Below are 25,613 nucleotides of genomic sequence, written 5' to 3'. Positions count from 1 at the left end.
CTTGATCTTTGTTTAGTATTACTCAAAATTAAAACCTAGGAAATACAGATTTTGCGGTTACCGAGTTACTGAAGTATTTGGATATCCAAGGCCTTCTATTGGGCAGGGTCAAACGTGGATGTTGTGTTCTATCTGTCTACATGATACACAAGCCAGGGCAGTACAATATGGAGAGTAAACTGTTGCCCACGTAGCAAGCTGCCCCACTCCACGCAGCTGATGGATCCAAAGAGACCGATTATAGTTTGGTTCCAGTAACATCGCAGGAGTTGCTAGTCGACATTGAACTCAACGTCGGACTGCCTTAGGGACTCCAGCTCCGGAGTTTTCCTCAGGGTTTACTCCCGAAGCCTTCCCCATGAGTGGGTATAGCCGCAAGGCAGCAGGGGCTTTCTTTCTCCGATTTGGCTATGTTCATTCCCAGTAATTATGGCACATTTTTTTGATTCAGTGAGTAGCACAAGCTAGAAAAATGTTTCCTGATCCCTGGTTTGCTAGGTTTCTTGCACCAGAACAAGAACTTTCATTCACAGTGTTTTAATGTAATAATACTTACAATTTTTCCTCGTGACTGCAGAGCTACATAGAAAGTATTAAACAGGTGACCAAAAGTTTGTTCAGTGGCTTTAAGGAGGTTCTTAAAGAAGAATGGTGGGGTGGGGGAGGAGGGATGGAAAGGAAAAAATGAGCGAAGATGCCTAAAGGGAGAATTCTTCTGGGCATTGTACTGGATCACTGTTTTTCTTTAAGTACAAGTAGATAAAGGATATTGAAAGGAATATTTACTCGAAAAGGGTTTGTAGTGATCTCTGGGTTCAAAGGGCAAATGAACATCTGTCCAGTACTGTAGCAGTTTAACTTCTAGGAGTCACTTTGTACATTAGAACGTATAAAAAGATCAGTATAGTAATATGTATGTAAATCAATGCTAACATTAAAAGTATGTAATCAACTTTAAGTATAGAATGTCTGCATCAAATACCGTCATCTTTAATAATAATCACAGTGTATTTGGTTCATACAGTCAATCCATTTTCTAAAATGGATACCATAACTTGATCTGATCCCAGGTAGTATTAAATTCATTGAACTTTTGTTCCAAAAAGTAATACAATAGTTGCATTGAACTGCAATCTAGTTTCAAAAATATAACTTTGTTTACAATGCTAACCAAAGAATGGGGCGACTTTGATTCGTTTGATACTGGTAACCCGATGCTCTACATAAACACATCAAATACACAAGTAGTAGTTCAGACAATTTGAGGCATGTACCTTTTAATTATACATTCTACAGATGAGCAAGTCGAAATGTGACTAGGGGCTTAATCTCCTCCCTTTGCAGTTCACACGCCATCACAAGTAAGATTTTATATCGTGGAACATGTAAAAGGTCTGGCAGCCTGAAGCTTACCCATGCTATAGAGATAGAATCTTTTGGAGATTGTGAGGTGATGTGATGTTGAAAGACTTTTCAGGCCTCTGCCATGTTTGAAATATAAATCGATTGGTATGTTTACATAGACTTCGTAGAATGCAATTAAAGAGAGTGGATAAAAGACATTAGTTTAGATCTGGCCATTGTATAACAGTAAATCATCACCTCAAGAGATTCTCAGATTCTTGAAATCTAGAGCAACATGGACAAAATGCTGGAGGAACTCAGCAGGTCAGGTAGCATTTGTGGAAATGAATAAACAGTAGATGTTCTGGGACAAGATCTTTCATCAGGACTGGAAAGGAAAAGGGAAGATGCCAGAATAAGAAGGTGAGCTGAGAGGAAGGAAGACAAGCTAGAAGGTAGTAGGTGGGTCCAGGTGTGTGGGAGAGCAGGGATAAGGTAAGAAGCTGGGAGGTGATGGATGAAAAGGGTAAAGTGCTGGAGAAGAAGGAATCTGATAGGAGAGGACAGTGAACCATGGGAGAGTTCCTTGTAACCATTGAAGTTCTTTTAAAGTATAATTACTGTTGTAAATACAAGGGTTGCTGCTTTTCCATGGAACCAGAATCTACAGTATGTGGAGTGCAAGCAAGTTATCCTTGCATAAGAAGAAGAATCTGTTCTAGTTGTTGTAGCAAAGGATAATATTGGCCAGAACATATAGTTAGTGTTTGTTCTTTGATGCATTGGAACCTTTTTATGTCTGCTTAAAATTTTAATGTTCGTTCTTGTTCCCTTTTGCTACTTTAGAATGAATAAGCATCATGGTTTCTTAACAGTACATTTTCAGAGTTGTGTGCCTACTTTACATCACAAAAGGTTTAAGACCCAGATAATTTAGTGAGAAATGTGACCCAGCAGAAGGAATGGGAAGAATCAGAATGCTCTCTTGTCTCTTTTACACCTTGACTAGACATCCGAGTTTGCTATGTATGAAAGGCCAGGAAGACAGTGCCATAGTGATATGCAGAGATGTCTGCCTTAATGACAGGAATTTATTTTTTCTCTCTGCCTCTTTCTTGTAATTTAATGCAAGCCATTGTTTCTTCCTCTGTGTGGAGAAGTATGCGTCTTTTGCTCGTAGCTGCATTGGAGCATTTTGCTGTACCTTGAAAGATTTTAAATTACTATTGAGGGAATTATGAAGTAAGTAACCTTAATATAAGTACATGATTTTTGGGAAAAATGCTTAAATTATGAGGCATCACTTAGCTTAATTAATGTAGATTATTTGGCTGGAACTCAATAACAGCCCGAGCACCAGAGAGATGGCATGCTTAATCCATTGCGAAGACACTGCAAATGTACTGCTGTAGATTCTGGTTAATTGGGCAATTGGTTGATCAGGGCAGCCGGTTAATTAGGACGACTCTTAAAGAACAAAAGCAAATTGACAAAATAGCCGGGATTCCTTTGTTTATTTTGGAACACTATGCCGCTTACTTGGGGCAATCATGTGCACTTGTGTGTTCATGCTTCGAGCAAACAGTTGCATCAATTGCACGTGCTTGTGATACGTTAACCATTTTGGGCAGATGGATGGCAATCCAAAAAGCAGTGATTGTCAATAATTTTGATTTTTTAAAAAAAATTTTTGCGACCATTCCCACAAAAAGATTTGACACTAGCTGAAAAAGAAATTACCCTACTGGCCAAGTTCAAAGCCATCCACGTAACACCACTCATTTTCAGCTGGGGGAGATACAGTAACTGGAATGCTAAAATCTACAGTTGTACGCTTGATCAGCATGATAAACTGTAAGATGAAAGGGTGTTACGTGAAGGACAATGGGGAACATCCCATAAATGAAAGTGTCAAGGTAAGGATCCAGATGTTGAAAGAGGTCCTCAGTCAATGATTTTCCATTGTAACTGCACAAGGAGTGCATATTAATGGGCCAATGTTGAAAAACAAGTCAAAGGTGCTAACTAAGAAGCTGGGTCGCGAGGATTTTAAAGCAACAGATGGTTGGTTGTCTCAATAATGGAAACGTCGACACCAAATTAAGTTCAAGAAAGCACACATCAAGAAAGGGAGTGCTGACACGGTAAGTGCAGAAACGTGGAAACCTACAAAGCTCCCCAACTTCAAAAGTTTGTGTAGATGATATCTACAGGGCTGCTGAAACAGGCCTTTTTTATCATGCCATGCTGGGTGGTTCCCTTTGCTGCAAGCACGCAACACTATCAGGTTCAAAGAAAGCAATGGATCACATAACTGTGTTATGATGTTCAAATATGTCAGGAACTGAAAACAGAAATTGTTGTTATTGTGAAAAGCATTAAACCTCAATGCTTAAATGGGCTAAAAGAAAAAGAATAGTTTATCAAACGAGTACTTTGCCAGTATACTCATGATGAATTCCTCTGTTGGTAACCATTACAAACGAATACACGGTTTTATAGTATGTTACATAGTATAATTTTATAGTATATAATAGTTCTAGCTGCTGTTTTCCATGTGGATAATCTGCTAGTTTTCTGTGCGAGGGAGGGGGTGAGGTTTGTGATGTTTCCGAGTTTTGTTTCTTTTTCCCTTTCATGCTGGGGGAAGGACATTGATGTCGTTTCTTTAAAAAGCTCCCATGGTTTTTCTGTATTTCATGGCAATCTGGAGAAGACAAATATCACAGTAGTATTGCACATGCATACTTTGACAATGAAATGGACCTTTGACCTTTAGAGTACTGTAGTAATATTGGTCATATTCTCATTTGTTCTGTATATCATTTAAATATGTAATTTGTTACTCAGTTAAATGGTGGTTTGCCTTTTTTTATATGTTTTTAATTATTTCCATGAAACTTTGGATAATTGGGGCAGCACTTAATTGGGTCAAAACGTACTGGTCCCAATGAGTCTCAATTAACTTGAATCCACTGTATTCCCTTCACTTCATAATTAATGTCTGTCATTAAAGGAACGCATTGCAATTGGATCCTCAGCTTCCTGATCGGAAGACCACAGTCTGTGCAGATTGGTGATGATATCTCTTCCTCACTGACGATCAACACTGGCGCATCACAGGGGTGTGTGCTTAGCCCACTTCTCTACTTCCTGTAAACCCATGACTGTGGCTAGGTATAGATCAAATGCCATCTATAAATTTGCTGATGATGCAACCCCTGTTGGTAGAGTCTCAGATGGAGATGAGAGGGTGTACAGGAGCAAGACATACCAGCTAGTTGAGTGGTGTCACAGCAAAAACCTTGCACTCAATGTCGGTAAGACTAAGGACCTGATTATGGACTTCAAGAAGGGTAAGATGAGGGAACATGAACTAATCCTCATAGAGGGATTAGAAGTGGAGAGAGTGAACAATTTCAAAATCCTGATGTCAAGATCTTTGGGGATCTAGCCTGATCCCGACATTGATGCAGCTATAAAGGAGACGACAGCAGCTATATTTCATTAGGAGTTTGAGGAGATGTGGTTTGTCTCACCTAAAACACTCAAACCTCTATGTATGTACTATGGAGAGCATTCCAACAGGCTGTCGGGGTGTTTGGGGGGGATGCTACTTCACAGGACCGAAAGAAACTACAGAAGGTTGTAAAACTAGTCAGCTCCGTCTTGGGTAATAGCCTCCTTGGTATCCAAGACATCTTCAAGGAGCGGTGTCTCAGAAAGGCAGCGTCCATTACTAAGGACCCCAATCATCTAGGACATGCCCTCCTCTTATTGTTACTGGCAGGAAGGAGGTACAGAAGCCTGAAGACACACACTTAGTGATTTAGGAACAGCTTCTTCTGCTCTGCCATATGATTCCTAAATGGGCATTGAACCCATGAACACTACCTCACTTTTTAAAAAATGTTTATTACTTCTGTCTTTTGCACTATTGTAATCTACTTAATATACATATACTTTAATTGATTTACTTTGGTTTTCTATATTATCATGTATTGCATTGTACTGTTGCTGCTAATTTAGCAAATTTCACAACACATGCCGGTAATAAACCTGATTCTCCTCTTGTTGGATTAATCTGGTACTGTATCAGGTGGCTGTCTTAAAAATAAACTTTATCACTTTAACTCCTTTCTTCTTTAAACAATGCCTCCTTAGAGTGTTTGAGGGGTTGTTACACAGGAATCAACCTCTTGATTAGCAGTAAGACCTAACACTGCAGTCCTTCCCCATAAAATCTTCACATTGGCAACAACATTCCCTTTAATTAATTTTTATACACAGTAGCTGCGTGGACCAACTATTGCTCCGAGCAGGAAATTTTTACATGGCCTGAAAACTGCATGGCACTGTAATTTGTTTTGTAATATGCATACCGTGAATGTTTAGAATGATAATTGAAAAATCACATACTTATGGTCATTTATTAAAATACAGGACAACAAAGAAAATCTTTCACATTGTGCTCAGCGGGCTGGCGGCTTATTAACAAGTTACCATTCTGTGTTTATTTTCACAATTTGTAACTTGAAACACTGACAATGTAAATATGTTGAAGCTGTAAAATGTTTCAAAGTAAAGGTTGTGGTATGTTTATGATTTAGTAAATTTGTGGATTATATTCATTAACATAATTACAGGTTATTTCACAATTATTTTAACAGATTTCAAAATTATATTAGCATAATTTCAAAGCTATATTAACATTATATAAAAGAAAATTTCAGCTGTGAAGCAAGGAAGGCTATGTGCGCGGGAACATTTCAGTTACTGCGTGGTCATGCACCTCAGTAGCTTAGAGGGCAAGTGATTGGCTACACCAAGTGTGTGCAGTCCATGGTACATTCATCACTGCATCTGTTTTCATGTAGTCTTGTAACGTGCCAGACGGCAACATTTATTTTTAACACCTTGTACTGTAAGACCAAGAAATTTAAGGCAGTCCTAAGAGTGTTTCAACAAGTTAATGATTTTCTAGCCGTATTGATTCTTGTCTCAGTATGCATCCCCAGGATCAGATGGTCAGTCTCCTGTTATCCTCTGTTACACAGCTGCTTGGGATAAACCTCAGAGACCCTTGCAACTTCTTCCAATCTGCCTTTGCTAACATACAGCCTCATTGCAGTTATCCTGAGATGTAGATGCATTGGGAGTGAGAATCTGACCTTGCAGGAAGTGTCTCACAGGGAGGGCCCTTCTCTCTACCAGCCAGGTGAGAACTTGGGTGCTTGTTGATGACTTCTAGCAACGAGGCGTTCTGCCAAATGGCTTGATAGTCTAGAAACACAAGAGACTACGGATGTTGGAATCCGGGGCAGAAAACGAGCTGCTGGAGGAAATTGGTGGGTCAGGCTGGTTTTGGGTTTGGTTTTGATAATCTGCTGGAAAAGCCATCCCACACATTTCATCATGTACTTCTGCATGACCTGCAGAGCAATCCTTGACTTGTGGTTAAAGGTGGTGTTCTGAATTAACTTTTTTTTTTAGTGTGGAATCTTGTGCAATTTAAAAAGTAAAGCCCATACTTCACAACACTGAGGACAGGTACAACCTGAGCTTGCTGTAACACTTGATGCTTGTGCATGTAGCTTGATGCAGCTGGACACAGAGGTGGCTGTTAGGATGAGAGTAATGTTCAATATACTTTCTCCCTCATTTTGGGGAGATGTGTGCACCACAGCTTTTCAGATGCGGTCTAGCTTGGATCCACAGATGAAGTGGAAGGTGGCTTCGGTCATTAACATAACAGAGGACCACGTACATGCAGATGGTGGCTTTGATCTGAGTGCCCCTACAGCCTGGCATCATCCCCTCACCTATACCCATATAATTCCTGATGGATATGGGAAAAGGGTTCTATGTAACACACATGCAGGAGAGTGGACAGTCTTGCCAGACTCCAGACCTGATAGGGAAGCTGTCTGTTTCCAATCCATTATTTGGGGCTGTTCTGCTGATGCTTGTCTGGAGTGGTCAGAGTCAATTTCTGATTTCCAGCCCCTCTCCCCTCCCCTCCCCCTACACTGAAACCCGTTTTGGAGAGTACGTCTATCATGCATGTGTGTGATATCCTTCTGGCCTCAAGGGAAGTGTTCACCGCTGGGTTCTGTACGCACAGTAAGTGACCCTGAGCAGCATGAAGCTCTCTGTGATCTTTTTCTGCCAAGATTTTGCACCGCTGGTGTCGCCTGGGTGGATCGCTTGTCCCAGAACAGCATAGCTTCGTGCGGCGACAGCCATGGACGGGATCTTGTGATCCATATTCATGGATTGCCAGTTCCCGAAGCCCACCCTGTGCCTTCTGCTTGTAGATGGAGGTGATGATGCCCACCCTTGTGGATTCTGACAGACTGCCAGCAGGCCTGGATCCATCCACCCAAAAGAGCCAAGTACAACGCGGCTGACATTTCCATGTTTATTTCATCTCAAGGACACAGATGGAGACTCTCTTTCTCTGAGGTTCGTGGCTGTAGGAAGGAGAACAGATTGTTCCAGGAAGCTGGCATGTCTGTGACCTTTCTGTTGTATGTGGAGAGATTTGCTGATTTTGGGACTGGTTTATTCTTGAAATTCCTAATGTTGATTGCATGAATAACTTGTCTCCAGTTTTATTTCAGAATCAATTTCAGGTTAATAATTATGGACATATGTTGTGAAATTTGTTGTTTTGGGGTAGCAGTATAGTGCAAGATGTAATAGAATCCAGCCTCCCCACTTTGGACTCGGTGTATATTTCCTGCCACTCAATAAAGCGAAGTCAAAGGATCCTACCCCTTGGATATTCTCTTTTCTCCCCTCTCCCATCAGGTAGAAGATACAAAAGCCTGAAGGCGTGTCGCACCAGGACAGCTTCCATCCTACAGTTATCAAACTCTTAAACAGACCTCTTGTACGGGGGACGATTGATAAGTTCGTGGCCTAAGGTAGAAGGAGTCAATTTTAGAAAACGTAGCACATTTATTTTTCAACATAGTCCCCTCCTACATTTACACACTTAGTCCAGCGGTCGTGGAGCATACGGATCCCCTTCTTTGTAGAAGTCAGCGTCTTGGACCTCCAGAAAGTGGTCCACAGCAGGGGTGATTGATAAGCTCGTGGCCTAAGTTAGAAGGAGATGAGTTATACAGCTCTTGTTACGTGCACGAGCAGATCAACTCTTTGAGTGATTATGCAGAAAGTTTGAAGTTAATAACTCATCGTCTACCTTAGGCCACAAACTTATCAATCACCCCTGCTGTGGGCCGCTTTCTGGAGTTCCAAGACGCCGACTTCTACAAAGAAGGGATCCGTATGCTCCACAACCGCTGGACTAAGTGTGTAAATGTAGTAGGGGACTATGTTGAAAAATAAATGTACTAGGTTTTCTAAAATTGACTCCTTCTACCTTAGGCCATGAACCTATCAATCGTGCCTCGTACAATAAGCTGCACTCTTAACTTCGCAACCTACCTCATGATAATCTTGTACTTTATCGTTTACCTGTACTGCACTTTCTCTGTAACTTCTACACTTTATTCTGCATTGTTTTTGTTTAAACCTTGTTCTACCTCAATGCACTGATTTGATCTGTATGAATGGTATGCAAGATGGGCTTTTCACCATATCTTTGTATGTGTGACAATAATAAACCAATGCTAAAACTATAAATTGACTAAATAGGAACAATTTTTCCCCTTTTGTTTGCGCTCAGTCATGGAGTTTGAGTCTTCAAGTACCTGTATCACACCCCTGATGGTTGTAACTGTGGCAAAAGCCATAGTTAAAGCCAGTTTGAGTACTCTTTTATTTGGAGGTGACTTCATACAACAGATTTATCCATTTTGTGCAAAGGACTCATTCTAAATGAATCAAAATGGACAAGATTTATTCACAAATCTGCAGAGGCTGGAAATCCAAGCAACACACACAAAATGGCGGAGGAACTCAGCAGGCCAGGCAGCATCTGTGGAATTTGTTCAGCCACTTTTGGGCAGTTTATTGAAACCAAAGAGATGGATGTCTGATCCGTCATTTGATTTTTCTTTTGTTTCTAAAAAGGCTTCCTTTCTCATTCAAAAGAAACTGTTGAGCTACTTGCAATGGTTTAAGTACTCCAGCTCAGTTGGCCACATTGTCATTGGCATTAGTTCAGACTGAAATCACTCACTGCAACAACATTAATTAGGATGGTGCAGGAAACTTGGCTGCAGAACAATGGCTTCATTGAATCATGACCCTTGCTTTGCTAATCCCTAAGGGAAGCACAAAATGATAAAGAGCATAGCTGAATGTTTCTCAAATTACAGAGTCCAAATACTCTGTACTGTCTCCATTAGACTGAGGAATTGCAAGGAACAAAATCTGTTTAATAAATCTTTAAATAATTCATTTCTACAATGCAGATAAAAATTAAGTTAAAATTCTTACTGTGGAAATCAGCAGGCTATATATGGCATAGAGAAAGTGTGGACATTCTACTGGTAAAGTCTGATTCCCTTGTTAGAGCAGTTTGTCTTTCTAACCTGTGTATTCGAAGCTAATTTTATCAGAAAAACCAGTTGAAACTTCAATCTATAAAGAAATGAGAAAACAACAGTAGAAATGGTGGAGAGGCATAGAAGCATATTAGCAGAACAAAGGAGTCTTGTGGTAACAAGCTTATCTAAGAGTTGGCAGAGGGGTAATCGGTTTTTAGTACCTTTCTACACAGATCCAAGAAACAAATAAATGCACAGCAAAGATAATCACAGAAGTGCCAGAGATATTTAATATACAAGCAGCCTCCAGGCTATGGTGGTGTTTTGTTCCTGAGACCTGTTCATAACCTGAGCTGTCAGTGACACAATCACAGAAGCAGTCTCTGATCCTGTCACACACTCTGTTTTTTTGTAATGGGAGAGTGACCAGGCCGAAGAAGTGTGGTCATCAGTTGGCTTCACCAATTCAGTGAGCAAGCGCCTGTTCATCCCTCCCAGCTCTGCTTGGCTTGGGGAGAGAAAGGACTTGGAAAAGCCCCATTTCCACCTGACAAGTGATGCCATTGCCCCACAGCAGCTAGAAAATCTAACCTCATCTCAAACACTCATTAGTATTTTTGGGGTGTCTACAAATCAGGGAAGACCTGGAAATGGAAATTTCTCAGGCATTCAGGTTGCATCCGTAGAGGAAGCAACAGAGTTAATGTTTCAGGTTAATAACAGTTTGTAAGAAAGGATGCAGCAGTTTAAGTATTTATTTCAGTTTTCCAATACTTTTGTTCTTTTTCCTAAATTGCAGTTTAATTCATTACCACTGATTTTGCTGAAATGCCCATCCTGAAGAAGTTCTGTTCATCTAAGATAGTTTACTGGTTATGTAATGCTCATCTATAAAAGAATTTAATGGCTTAATTTATGTTGTTCAAATTAACACAAATGAAACAGTTTACTCTGCAATTATATTTATATTTGAGGATAGTTTGACTATGAAACAATTGCATTACTTCCTCTGCAGACAACTTTGGTTGATGAGATTCGAGTGGATTGCTAGTGTACATAGTTATTAACATGTTTCTATTAGTTTCTGCTAATGAATTGCAGACTCCGTTGATTTATCTGCTGGTGCTCTGTTCTGGCGTTTGCAGTACATTTTTATATTTTTGTTATTTTTTTTAAATCCAGGTATTGAATATATCAGAGGCTTCAAAATAATTCTTCAAGAAGCTAAGTCAGTTGGTGCTGGAAAATCATGTCAGGCATTGGTTTTAGAAGAAAGAGATCAACTCAAATATTTCAATAAAACTCTTGTAAGTATACTGTCCTTCTTAAGGAACAAATCTTTTCCAGATTTTTAAATCAAATATTTACCTGTAGCTTTAGATATGTTCAGCAAATGCATGTGTTTAGTTGTTAAAGGTTCCTAACTTTGGTCTATCTTAAAAATTGATCAACATTTGCACTTTTAAATTTGGTTCTTGTATAAGTTTGCAATTAAATCTATGCTTTCTCTAAGGTTTATTACAGTCCTCTGAAATCTAGACTAGATAACAAGCTTCAAAATTACTCCCTAATATTTGTTAAATTTGCTGCATGTATCAGTGGGTGCAATAACATAATAGATATGTTAACATTGCAGTATGTGAATTTGAATTCAGTTCATTTGACTCATTCAGAAATACAATTGTCAGCACCCCCTTGTCTTTAGAAGGAAATGTTCATACTATCTCTGATCTTCAATCCTTGTCCAACGCTGAGTGACAGTTGTGATGGTTTAATTAGGCTGGAATCCTTTGGTACATTGCAGAGGAGAATAATCGTTGTTGTTCATCAGAACTTCCTGCTGGAAAGTGCATATGCAATAATTTTGAGTGACAACTGGAAAAGACTCTGCTAATATACTTCTCACAAAATAAAATAGCCTTTAGCCATTTGTGACTTCAACTTGTGCTTTGCAGAAGGGCGAAGGCTGGAGCAATGGAAGTTCAGCTCAATGATGGTTGATAGCTTTAGAATGAGATAAAAAGGGTAAATAATTTAAAAGAAAATGCACAACAATTCCTACTAAAGTAATTGTAGTTTAAGCAACACAGATACAAAATACAAGATATAAAATTTAATGGATGATTGATGCTAGTGTGAATTGCCATAGGATGATTTGCTATGTTAAAAAATATTACATAAACACTGTTTGTTATAGTAGGTAAACTGTTTCCAGTTTATAACCTTTATAAAAATAGGACAAATCAAATTGGTAGATGTATTTCAAAGTATGAGTTTATAGGATAGACATGTAATGAGACAAGGTTAGTTACTGATCTGAAGCTAATGTGTGATCATAACCTGATAGAGATTCACATTCAGTTTTGAGAGTGAGAAACTTTGGCCTGAACCTAATAAGTCAAGTGTAAGTAAAGGCACTTATCATGTATAAACTCAGATTTGTTGAACGTGGACTCGGAAATGAATTAAATGCAAGAAGATAAATATCCAGTGGTGGATTATTAGGAAATATTAAACAACAGGAAGGGCTACACCACTCTGGATCACTTAACGAATAAAAATTAAAAATTCTCATCAAAGTTGCAGTATATTCTATTGAGAAATAAATATTCATAAAAAGGATGATTCATCTATGGAGAAACAAAGAAATTGAAAGGGCATATAATCTTATAAAGATTAGTACTGAACCAGAAGATCAGGAGTATTTTAGTAGCTCTTTTGCAGAAGATGGAGAAAATACATTGAGAATAAAGTAGCAAGAAAAAATAAAACAGTATGTAAAAAAGAAAAGAGTAGTTAAATTAAATATTAGTCCCTTGGGGATGAGACTAGTGAATTAAGTGATAAGAAAATGTATTTTATCTTTGAGGTAGAAGATGCTGAAAGAATGCTAATAGTAGAGGGAAAAAAAGGACAAACATTGAGAAGAACTTAATGTTTCTGTTATAATTTGAGAAAAATATTGGATAAACCAAGGGAACTGAAAATTCAAGTTCCTGATGTCCTCCATCCTAAGGTATTAAGAGAAGTGACTGCAAAGATAATGAATGCATTGATTATGATCTTGTAAGTTTTTCTATGTTCTGGATATATTCCAGTGAATTCAAAACCTATAAATGTAGTTGTAGTTTTTCAATCCACTGGGACATATCCCGAATGAAGGGGGATATACAAAACTGGCCTCAATTTTTATGATCGGTTGTTGGAAAGCATTGGAATTCAATGGGAAGGAAGTAGTAAAAGAACATTTAAAAATCATATTACAGTTCAGCAGAATTTTATAATAGGGAAATAGTGTTTGACAACTTTAATGAGATTTCCTTGAGAATGGGAGGGAACATCAACTCAGACCATAAGAGGCCTGCGTCGGGCATTTTCATGCCTTACAAGGCGCAGATTGGAAGTCTGTGTGGGGCGCCACTCCTTGCACAGACTAGAGCAATGTGTGATTAAATACCTTGCTCAAGGACACAAACACGCTGCTACAGCTGAGGCTCGAACTAGTGACCTTCAAATCACTAGACGAACGCCTTAACCACTTGGCCACGTGCCCTCCCTCCCTCCCCCTCCTCTTGAGGATGCCTAGCAGGTGGCATAAAGGGGAACCTATAAGTGTTGCATATTTGGATTTTCAGAATTCATTTAATGCAGTGCCACATATAAAATTGCATTTCATTCGAGCTTACGAAGTTGGGTTTAATATATCAGCATGGATAGTGGATTGGCTAAAGGAATCAGTTCTATCTACAATCTATTTTAATGCAAGATAAAAAGACCAAGTGTACTGTTGCCAGTACAAAGATAGCTGGGAAAACAAAGAGAACAGAGAATCCATTGATAGATTACGTGATTAGGAAAATAATTGGTTGATGAGTGTAATTTGAATAAATGTGAATATGGGAGGAGTAGAAAAGAATATTGTTTAAGCAGAGATGACAGAATGCTGCTAAGCTGACAGGTCTGGAGGCCTTCACACATGAAGCTCAATATTCACATGCAGATGCAGCAAACAGATAGTAAGGTAAATAAAAGCACAAGAGATTCTGCAGATGCTGGAAATCCAGAGCTTACTCAGCAGGTCAGGCAGCATCGATGGAAATGAATAAACAGTTGACATTTCATGCCGAGACCCTTCATCAGGACCAGCAAGGAAAGAAGAATGCAAACAACAGGAATTCTGCAGATGCTGGAAATTCAAGCAACACACATCAAAGTTGCTGCCTGGCCTGCTGCGTTCACCAGCAACTTTGAAAGAAAGAAGAATGTGGGTCCCCTTTCTTCATCTTCCCCCTTCCTTTCCAGTCCTGATGAAGGATCTCAGCTGAAATTTCCTCATTAATTTTTAACTGCTTTTTCAGTTCTATAGAAGCTGCCTGACCTACTAAGTTTCTCCAGTATTCTGTGTGTGTTGTAAGGTAAATAAATGTTGGCTTTATTTGCAAGGGATTGGTTACCGAAGCAGTGAAGTCCAACTATAATTATGCAGACCACACCTGGAACATAGTGTACAGTTTTGCTCTCCCTACATAAAAAAGAATATACAGAGAAGATTCACTAGGTTGATTCCTGGAATGAAGAATATATCTCCTGAGGAATGATTGAGCAAGTTGGTGATTTATTTACTGGAATGTAGAAGAAACGAAAAAAGTTTAAAAAGAAACTCACTGGGTAGGTGCTAAGTGTACATTTCCTCTTATTGGGAAATCTAGAACATAGGGGCGTTCCTCAAGGAGGATTTCTTGTTCTGAGGATCATGACCATTTGAAATTCTGTGTCCCAGAGGGCAATAGAAAGTTAATCATTGAATATATGTAAGGTGAAATTGATAGATGATTGGATGATGTGGGAAGGAAAGGATAATTTGATGATAAAGTGATGCTGAAGCCAAGATGAGATTGAACATGTCTGCATTGAGTGGTGGAGCAAGCTTTATAGATCAGATGGCTATTGACTAACATGTTTCTTATGGGAAACCATGGAGATTATTAGCCTAGAAAATCTCAATCCTAATGGTGCATCTTTAAATGAACCATTAATTGTTATCTGAAACTTAAAGGACATCGTAAGTGTGAACTAGATGAATCTCTGGTCATTTCTGTAGCCAAATAAATTTTGTTCTTTTTTCAGGTTTTGAAATCTCACCCATTTCGAAGTTTGAAGTTTAAAACACTATACAATGTGACAATTTTACCATTTCCAAATCTTCTGGAAGAAAATAATACTTTTCAGTTTGAGGTTGAATGTAAGTATCAGTGTGAAATTAATATGATGACTTTTGAAGAGAATTAGACCAAGTACAGAGCTCAGAACTAAATCACCAGTTATCATTAACACACCAGTTCAATGAATTTAATTGCAACCTTTTATGAAGGAGTAACTGTCATATATTGATGATCAAACATTGCCACTAGTGGCTTTTCCTTTTGATGATCGTTAGCCCTTTGAATGATGATCCACAACTAGTTCCAGTTTGATGTGATGGAATGTCTTGTACAGGGCTGCATTTAATGCACCAAGTAATATTGTTACAGGCTTCTGTCACTTGAATATGCTGGTTTCTTGATTTCCTTTTAAGGAAATGTAATCATTTTGTATTCTGGTGGGCAGTGTGTAGATATTGTATTGAAGTGATACTGTCAATGGAATCTTGGGGGAAAGATGGGTGACATAAGGTGGAAATAGAATAATTCCTTGTTACTGACTTCATTCTTTACTTATTTAAACTGCTAAATGTGATAGAGTTATCAATATTAACATTTAGTTTAAATTAGTGAGAAATATTAACCAGATGTTTGAATCAAAAGTAGCTTTCAGCTTCTTTATTTGAACCATTTCAGGATGAAGTGATATACCAACTACTTTCTCTGAAAGTTCTCCCTTGCTGTCTTTTAAAATGTGTTGTATTTTTCTTTAAATTAATCAGAATCACTTTATTGCCAATATGTAAGACATACCAGAATCGATGAACATTAGTTGATCGCAAGAAGGAATAATACATTATATAAAAACCAAAGAAAAAATCCCAAGATATGAATGCACTTTGTTCTCCTCTAACATTTATGGAAAATGTATTGAAATAAGAAAATAGCCTTAATTTTATGGTTGAAAGTAATGTGAGGCTTTGATATACTCTATTAAGTATAACTGGCAGGAACTTCAGGCAATCATGCGGATGTAGTTACTGGTTGAAATCAGGAAGTTTGTATCAAAGCTACTGCCAGAAACTGCATTGTAACAGCATCCCACTGAGAGATGGCATTTAAAATCTAGAATCATTATCAGATTTAATATCATCGGCATATGTCATGAGATTTATTAGCTTTACAATACAATGCAATACAAGATAGATAAATATAGAGAAAAAACTGAGTTACATTAAATCTATAGTGTATATATCTATAAAATCGTTAAATTAAAATAAGTAGTACAAAAATAACAGAAATTTAAAAAGTAGTGAGGTAGTGTTCATGGCCTCAATGTCCATTTAGAAATTGAATGACAGAGGGGAAGAAGCTGTTCCTGAATCGCTCAGTGTCTGTCTTCAAGCTTCTGTACCTCCTTCCGGACGGTAACAGTGTGAAGAGGGCATCTGCTGTGTGGTGGGGGTCCTTAATGATGGACACCGTATTCCTAATGCACCATTCCTTGTAGATGTCTAGCCCCTATTGACATCAACGGATCTGGGGTTGAGAGGGTGAACAGCTTTAAGTGCCTCTGCATAAACATCACTGAAGACCTCACGTGGTCTGTGCATACTGGCTGTGTGGTGAAAAAGGCACGACAGCGCCTCTTTCACCTCAGACGGTTGAAGAGGTTTGGTATGGGCCCCCAAATCCTAAGAACTTTCTATAGAGGCATAAATGAGAGCATCCTGACTGGCTGCATCTCTGCTGGTATGGGAACTGTACTTCCCTCAATCGCAGGACTCTGCAGAGAGTGGTGCAGGCAGCCCAGCACATCTGTAGATGTGAACTTCCCACTTTTCAGGACATTTACAGAGACAGGTGTATAAAAAAGGCCTGAAGGATCATTGGGGACCTGAGTCACCCCAACCACAAACAGTTCCAGCTGCTACCATCTGAGAAACAGAAAAGTCAGGACCAACAGGCTCTGGGACATCATCTTCCACCAGGCCATCAGACCATTTAATTCATGCTGATGCAACTGTATTTCTATGTTACATTGACTGTCCTGTTGTACATAATATTTATTATCAATTACTATAAATTGCACATTTAGACAGAGATGAAACGTAAAGATTTTTATTCCTCACGTATATGAAGGATATAAGTAATAAAGTCAATTCAATTCTTGGATACTACAGAGGCTGATACCCATGAAGGCACTGACTAATTTTACAAGTTACTGCAACTTACTTCGATCTTGTGCAGTAGCGCCCCCCTCCCCCACCATACTAGATGGTGATGTAGCCGGTCACAATGCTCTCCACAGTGCATTTGTAGAAGTTTTCAATTGTTTTAGTTGACAAACCAAACAGAATCTTCTCAAACTTCTAATAAAATATAGCAACTGTCTTGCCTTCTTCACAGTTGCATTAGTATGTTGGGATCAGATTAGGCCCTCAGAGATATTGACACCCAGGAACTTGAAATTGCTCACTCTACCACTTCTGATCCGTCTATAAGGATTGGTTTGTGTTCCTTCATCTTGCCCTTCCTGAAGTCCACAACCAGCTTTTTAGTTTTGCTGATGTTGAGAGCAGGGTTGTTGCTGTAACAGCACTCAACTGTATATCTGGCTCCTGTACACACTTTCATTACCATTTGAAATTCTATCAACGATGGTTGTATCATCAGCAAATTTATAGATGCTGTTTGAGCTACACCTAGCCACACAGTCACGGGTGTAGAGAGAGTAGAGCAGAGGGCTAAGCACACCCCCCCCCCCGTGGAGCGCCACTGCTAATTGTCAGCGAAGTGGAAATGTTATTTCCAATCTGCACAGATTGTGGTCTTCTGGTTAGGAAATTGAGGATCCAGTTGCAGAGGGAGGTACAGAGGCCCAGGATTTGTACCTTTCAATCAGGCCTGTAGGAATGATGGTGTTTAAACACTGAGCTATGGTCAATGAGCAGCATCCTGACAGAGGTATTTGCATTGGAACTGCATGAGATTCCTATACAATTGTGTACATAAGACCATAACACATGGGGGTAGAATTAGGCCATTGTGTCTGCTCTGCCATTCAATTGTGGCTAATTTATTAACCCTCTGACCCCAATCTCCTGCTGTAATCTTTGATGCCCTAACTAATCAAGAATCAATCAACCTCCGCTTTAAATATACCCAATCTTGGCCTCCGCCGCTGTCAGTGACAATGAATTCCACGGATTCACTATCCTCTGGCTAAAGAAATTCTTCCTCATCTCTGTCTTAAATGGACGTCCCTCTATTCTCAGGCTGCACCCTCTGGTCCTAGACTCCCCCCCAATAGGAAACATCCTCTCCACATCCACTCAATCTAGGCCTTTCAATATTCAATAGGTATCAATTAGATCCTGCCCCCCCCCCCCATTCTTCTAAACTCCAGCGAGTACAGGCCCAGAGCTATTAAATGCTCCTCATACATTAATTCTTTCATTCCTGGAATTGTAATTGTGAACCTCATCTAGACCCTTTCCAATGCCAGCTGAGGTTTTATAAGACACTGGTTAGTCCACACCTGGAATATTGTGAGCCGTTTTGGGCCCCTTATCTAAGAAGATCAGATGGCGGGGTGGAGGTGCGTCTCTATTGAAGGAGGTGCAAGGCGCTCCTTTTCTCCGCTAGCCTGCAGGTCATCTTTGGGCAAGGTGTAGCACCTGCTTAGCCCCCAGTCAAGGTCACATGAGGCCATGAGATATTGCATATCACAAGTCCTGGTTATGCGACCTCTGTCGCTAGGTAGACAACCTCTCAAGAGTATTAATAATGGCTGGGGTCATCTTGTAAAGGCATTGCCCAGAAGGAGACGATGGTAAACCACTTCTGTAGAAAAATTTTTCAAGAACAATCATGGTTTAAAAGAGAGATTTTTAAAAAAAAAAAAAAATTTTGTTCATCTTTTTCCTGGAATTTAAAGACCAATAAAGAGAGTACTTAATAAAATAATTAATTCTCATTCTTGATTTTACTAATAGGCTGGTCTCCAAAGAATCTAGATGTCAATCAGCCATACCTTTCTACAAATGTAAATGCTACTTTTGACTTGGCTCCATCCATATTTGGATTTAAAGCTTATCACGTGCGCTGTAAGATGAACCCTGGTTTCCATAAGGACAAAAATATTTTTGTGGTAAGCATCCTTAATATTTGAAGAAAAGCTGTGGAACTTTGTAATATTTTATTAATTGCAATAAATATCACCATGGGTTCCCTGGTCTTTGATGATCCTACTTATTCCAGAGCAGTGTTCTTTATACCCTCTTGGTACGTTTCCAAATCACCAGCCTTTTCAGTTTCTAAAGCTACATTTTCCCCATTAATTAGAATTTATGTTGAGAGGATGGAATTTATCATTGAGTGATAGAAGACCTTTAGACAAATATTGCAGCCAGTAATCTTGGTTCTCTATATGCTTTATTTTCAAATGTATGATAGGTTGAAAGGCTCTCTTGCTGTATGATTTAAGTCAATAAATCTTTTTTTTGGTTGCACTACTAAAATTAATTTTAAAAATAAACATGAAAAGAAAATTTAATTGAGCTTGAGAAATTAGTTAAAAGGTCAGGCTTTGGCCCTTCTGTTAAGGAAGCAATACTATTATTGTTGCTCTTAATGACAACTTGAAAATAATTTGGCTTGACATGTCATTAATCACAGCCTGTGTTGTGAATAACTTCAGTATGTTCTATTTGTATTAGAACTAGCCAATTCTTATGTTAATTAACTTGTGATATTAACTCCATTTTTATGCCTGTATAGATACTGCCTGACCCTCTGAATATTTTTAGAGTCTTTTATTTCCTATTAACAGCATTGGTGAAATTATGCATCTTACATTGACACAATTGTTTTTTCTCTTTCATTTATTCTCAGTCATCTCCTGTTTGCATCTTCTCCAGACTGATCAGCTATGATTAACACACCTTCATCTCCCTCTCTTGGGCTCCACCACCCTTTGTCACTCATTCCCTCTCTGTCTCCATTGTATCACAAATATTCCCTTTCTATGCTCCAGCCTTCTCACTTCCCTGCAACTTAAAACTTGTTTGAGCTCTAACTTTAACTATTTCTGGCAAAGGGTCTTTTACCTCTGTCGCTCTCACTGCTTAGATATTGCCTGACCCATTGAGTATTTAAAGCAATTTCTGTTATAACTTCACTATGTCTCCTTGGAAGGGAGAAATGGCTGCCACTTTGTTGGATATCAAGTCAATTTGCCTCATTATAGAATCACAAAACATGTATAACACAGAAAGTGTCGCGGAATTCTGATGGAGGGTTGTAGACCAAAACCATTGACCTTTTCTCTTTCCACAGATGCAGTCTGACTTGCTGAGCTTTTCTATTATTTTCTCTTTCTGTGTCCAAGCACCAGCATCTTCATAAACCTCTCAACTACGTAGTTCCTAAACTGTGCGGAGAACTTGGGCTGTAGGTTGAAGTAGTTTCATATGCAGCTACAACTGAAACACCCCTTATGGCAGGGCTTCCCAAAATTTTATGCTATGGACCCTTACCATTAGTGGAGGAGTCTGTGGCCCCAGGTTGGGAACTCCTGCCTTAGGGTGCCTTTTTCAATCCCCTTATGAACCTGGTCTGCTACCTTCCCCTGTGGAATTTGTAGTCCTCTGGTTTCCTCCCACAGTCCAAAGATGTATTGTGGGAGGTTAATTGGTTATTGTAAATTGTCCCGTGATTAGGTTAGAGTTAATCGGGTTTGTCAGGGTTGCTGGAGCAGCATGGCTCAAAGAGCCTACTCCACACTCTATCGCTAGATAAGGTAATTACTAAACTAGTGCTACAAGATCCATCTGATCTTCCATACCTTTCTGTGTCCTTCCCAATCATCGTGGGATTCAGCCACCCCAACTACATGGCCTCAGCTTTATATGGATTTAATGCCATTTGCTGCTTCCTGCACAACTGATCAGACTCGACATTTTCCTGTGGTCTAAAGCTTTCACTCACATGGTCAATCACTTAGCCCATGTGTGTATCATCTGCAAACACTTTTCATGCTCCTAAATTTCAGCTTAGCGCACTATTTATATAGTGCAAAAAGCAAAGGACTGAGAGCTGATCCCTGCGGAATTCACAGGTAAAGGTTTTCACAAAGCGGGCAATGGTTATCCGGACCAAGCTGCCTGTGGAGGTGGTAGAGAGAGAGAGAATACAACTACAACATTTAGAAGGCATTTGGGCAGGTACTTAGACTGGAAAGGCATAGAGGGATACAGGCCTCAAGTGGGCGAATGGGGTTAGTGTATTTGGGCAGCCTAGTTGGCATGGACAAAGTAGGATGGATGAATTTGTTCTGTGGTGTACGATTCTATGAGCTCTAATAATGTGTTAGAAGTTAAAATAACCCTCTGGATGTTGAACTAAGAAATAGCACTTCAGTGGTGGAGGAAACAATTTGGAATGTGCAAAAGTCCCTTTCATCAATATGATGGATTTTAATATACAAAAAAGGCTGATGGAGATTGATTTCCTCCCCCACCCCCTGTTCGAAGTTCTTTTCTTCATAACCACATATCTGCTTAAAAGCCCTTGAAGAGCATCTGAAGTGGCATTTGCCAAAGATCAAAGAAATGAGATAAGTCTCAAAACATTATGATCCCTGTTGGCTTGGAAGAGAAGATCATTCATCTCCATTCAATTGGATATATGACTAGTTAAGTTATATATAGCACTTCACTGCATTTTGGTAAACATCTCTACTGTGAATGTGATGCTCTGACTGCTACCTGAACTCGGCTCCTGGACACTGCAGTCTTGTCAGCTCGCTCAGATGAGATGATGCAAGTGAATTCTCCATCCAGTGAGGATGATGATGTGGTTGCATTTCAGAGTTAGGACACAATGTCCAACAATACCCCAGTAGGGGACTGCTGAAATACATCTGTGCATGGGAAGGTGGATCGGGTTAGATCTCAGGCGTGGAAGTGAACTTTTTAATGGCTTTGTGCTTTAACTACTTCTAAATTTTTTTTTTGTTAAATCCAATTTCTTTAGTCTAAAATGCCTTTTGCTAAAAGGCATTGGCTCAAATTTCACCATTGCAAATGAGACTTTGATTTCTTTGTAAGTTGCCTTAGTACAGCGTGTTAACATCTGTTTGCAAACAAGTTGCAGCTGTGAGTCGGGGTGCATGAGAGATTATCTTACTGCATCTCAGTGGCTGTATTGCAGAATATTTTGTGTGACTTGTGTAACATCCCGATCAACCTTATTCCCTTCTATCTTCCGATAATTAACTGGTTCAAGCTGCTTGGAGATGTGCGCCTTTGCAGTGGTGCGTCCATGCGTCAAACCTCTTGAACTATTTAACCCGAGAATATAATAGAATAATTAACAAATAATGTCATTTATGAGAATCAATATTTTCCTGGGAGTTTTTGTACATTCACCATTACTTCTTGCCAAAGACAGTTGAAAAGTAAATTTTACAATCTAGATGAAAAGGGTATAATTTTGTTGGATTTTCTTGTCTCTGAAGCTTAAATTGTTCTCAGGGAGTGTGGACACTATTGCTTCACCTCCCAAGTTATTGTTCTGTATACTAGTTATGATTTCAAACAAATTGTAGGTTAATACAATCTTCTCCTCCCTGAGGAGGGAGGAGAAGATGGCAGCGCAACGCAGCGCGCGCAGCCATTCCGAATTGATATCGTATCTGTGAAGTAGGATGCCATGCACAATCCTGATTTGATAGACAGACATGAAGAAGCACGGAGGAACATCTGGAGAAACTTCTGAAATGCCTGCTTCACTGCTGCTGCTACTGTACGATCGAGAATCTCTGGAGGGAAGGTCCCAAATCCTTGGCCTTGCCTGTTGCCGGGGCCGGGGTTGAAGTGCTTGGTGGAGATGGTGCTCGGTGCATTGGTGTCGGGGAGCTGGTCGGAGGCTCGGAGTTTTCGGACGGACTCGGAGTCGGACTGTGGTCGGATGCTTCCGGGATGCTGCATCGGCAAGTTTGCGGCGCTGAAGGTTTACCGTCTGCGTGAGATGATGGGACTTTCAAGGGACTTTGAGACTGTACTGTGCATGTGGTCTGTTCTTATCAAATTATGGTATTGCTTTGCACTGTTGTAACTATATGTTATAATTATGTGGTTTTTGTCAGTTTTTCAGTCTTGGTTTGTCATGTGTTTCTGTGATATAATTCTGGAAAAACATCGTATCATTTCTTAATGCATGCATTACTAAATGACAATAAAAGAGGACTGCGTGTCCTCATAACCTAATCTAATCTAATAATGCCAGTATTGGTAAATGAGTTTGTAGTGCACATTACCAAAGTTGCTGTTCCAGAAAAATCTGAATTAATGATTTTACAAAGATAGTGTTATTCACGAACTACCATCAGTAAACATGCAGAAATATGCCAGCAGTCTCTTTTTGCTCCATTTCCTCATTTATGAGGCATGTAGATTTGGTGAGGGAAATGCTGTTTATTTGAACCCATTTGCATTTGGAATTGGATTATTATTGTCTCGTACTGAGATACAGTGGCGAAAAATATTATCTTGCATACTGTTCATACAGTGACGAGGTAGAACAAAGTAAAACCACAACAGTGCAGTGTAGCAGCTACTGAGAAAGTACAGGGCAAGTAAACAAGGTGCAAGATTACAATGAGGTATATTGAGGTAGTGTCCACTTTGTCATACCAGAGAACCATATGTACCAGCAGGGTAGAATCTGTCCTTGAGCCTGCTGGTATGTGCCTTCAGGCTTTTATCTTGTGCCTGATGGAAGAAGGGAGAAGAGAGAATGTCCGTGGTTGATGGGTCTTTGATTGTGCTGTCTGCTTTATGAGGCAGTAAGAAGTACAGGGAGAGTCCATGGAGGGGAGTCTGGTTTCTGTGATAGCAGTGTCCACAAGTCTGTGCAGTTTCCTGCGGTCACATGCAGAGCAATTTCCATACCAAGCTGTTGTGCTTCCAGATGGGATGCTTTCTAAAAATTGGCAAGGGCCAAACTTCTTCAGCTTCCTGAGGTGGTAGAGGCATTGGTGAGCTCTCTTAGCTGTGGCATCTATGTGGTTGCGCTGGGACAGGTTACTGAGTGATGTTGATTGCTCTAGGAATTTGAAGCTCTCGACCTCAGTCCTGTTGATGTAGACAAGCAGACGTGCATTCTTTTCTACAAGAACGCCTTTTCCCAGGTAAAGTCTGAATGTACGTATGGTACGTTTTGTAAATTGCGTAATCTGAAATAATCTTGTGTCTTTTCTTTCAACAGGTGACGGATTCCAGCAATACCACTGGAAAACAAGTCAATTTTACAGTGAGACCAGGTATGTACTATTTTCAGTCTGGAGTAAGTGGCTACAACAAGAACAGTCAGAACCAGTAGCTCCATGTTTAAATATACTTAAAATTGCTAACAAGTAACTTGCTTTGTGAAAAGAAAATAACTTGATGAAAATCTGTGAAATGAACTGGAATATTTGAATTTGGGCTATGCTTTTGAAGGACAGTTTAGTGAGAGTATGGCTTTGTGTGGGGGAAATTGTGTTGAGTGTTTTTGAAGAGGTGACCAAGAGGATTCATGAGAGTGGAGCAGTGGACTGTTGTCTATGCGGACTTTAGCAAAGGCTTTGACAAGGTTCCAGTCATGAGGGTGGGGCAGTGGACTCTGTCTACGTGGACTTTAGCAAAGACTTTGACAAGGTTCCACATGGTAGGCTGGTATGGAGCATATGGGATGCGGGGTGAGCCAATTTGGTGGTAGAAGATGGTAGTGGAGGGTTGTTTTGCAACTTGGAGGCTTGTGACCATGGTGTACCACAGTGATTGGTGTTGAGTGCCCTGTTGTTTGCCAACTGTGTTAATGATTTGGAAGTGAATGTAATGGCATGGCTGATTAGTGTGCAGAGGACACCAAAATTGTTGGTCTACTGAACAGTGAAGGGGATTATCTAAGATTACAGCACAATCTAGATCAACTGGGGAAGTCGCTCAAGCGATGGCAGGTGGAATGTAACTTGGGCAAATGACAAGTGCTGCATTTTGTGAAGTTAAGCCAGGGCCTGCCGAGTGTTTTAGAACAAGGACACGTAGGGGTACCAGTATGTAATTCCCTGAGAGAGGTGACATAGATGGGCATGGTGGTGAAAAAGACACTCAACACACTTGCCTTCCTTGGACAAGGCATTGAGTACAAGAGCTGGGATGTCACTTTGCACTTGCTTAAGTTGTTGGTGAGGGCACAGTGAAGTATAATGTAGTTCTGGTTGCCAGCTATGGGAATGATGTTGTTAAACTGGAAAGGTGCAGAAAAAAATTGCGAGGATGTTACCAACACTAGCAGGCTAGAATTATAAGGAGAGACTGGTTAAGCTGGGGCTTTTTCCCCTAGAGCTTAGGAGGCTGAGAGGTGACCTTATAGGGGGATGTGAAATCACTAATAATGTGACTGGCCACAGTCTTTTCCCCAGGATAGGGGATTCTAAATTCTTAAACCGTAGGTTTAGTGTGAGAGGGGAAAATTTAGGGAGGGTCTGAGTGGCTCAGTTTTCCCACACACAGAGTAGTTGGTATCGAGAACAGACTGCTAGAGGAAGTGGTAAAGGCCAGCATAATTACATTACTTAAAAGAGGTATGGACAGGTACATGGATGGGAGAAGTTTTG

The 25,613-nt window shown here is 39.8% G+C and overlaps 1 protein-coding gene across 2 annotated transcripts in view; it reads left to right on the top strand.

The window, feature by feature from the left end:
• Positions 1 to 25,613, top strand: part of il17rd (interleukin 17 receptor D) — a 90,049-nt gene that overhangs the window by 39,459 nt on the left and 24,977 nt on the right. For both annotated transcript variants that reach the window (XM_072280417.1, XM_072280416.1), the window contains 4 exons: positions 10,989 to 11,113; positions 14,934 to 15,048; positions 18,946 to 19,100; positions 24,221 to 24,275. In XM_072280417.1, coding sequence (XP_072136518.1) covers positions 10,989 to 11,113; positions 14,934 to 15,048; positions 18,946 to 19,100; positions 24,221 to 24,275 — 450 coding nt within the window. The remainder of the gene's footprint in view (positions 1 to 10,988; positions 11,114 to 14,933; positions 15,049 to 18,945; positions 19,101 to 24,220; positions 24,276 to 25,613) is intronic.

Source organism: Mobula birostris, chromosome 16, assembly GCF_030028105.1.
Source record: "Mobula birostris isolate sMobBir1 chromosome 16, sMobBir1.hap1, whole genome shotgun sequence".
Taxonomy (NCBI): domain Eukaryota; kingdom Metazoa; phylum Chordata; class Chondrichthyes; order Myliobatiformes; family Myliobatidae; genus Mobula; species Mobula birostris.
This window is presented reverse-complemented; position numbering and strand designations above follow the sequence as displayed.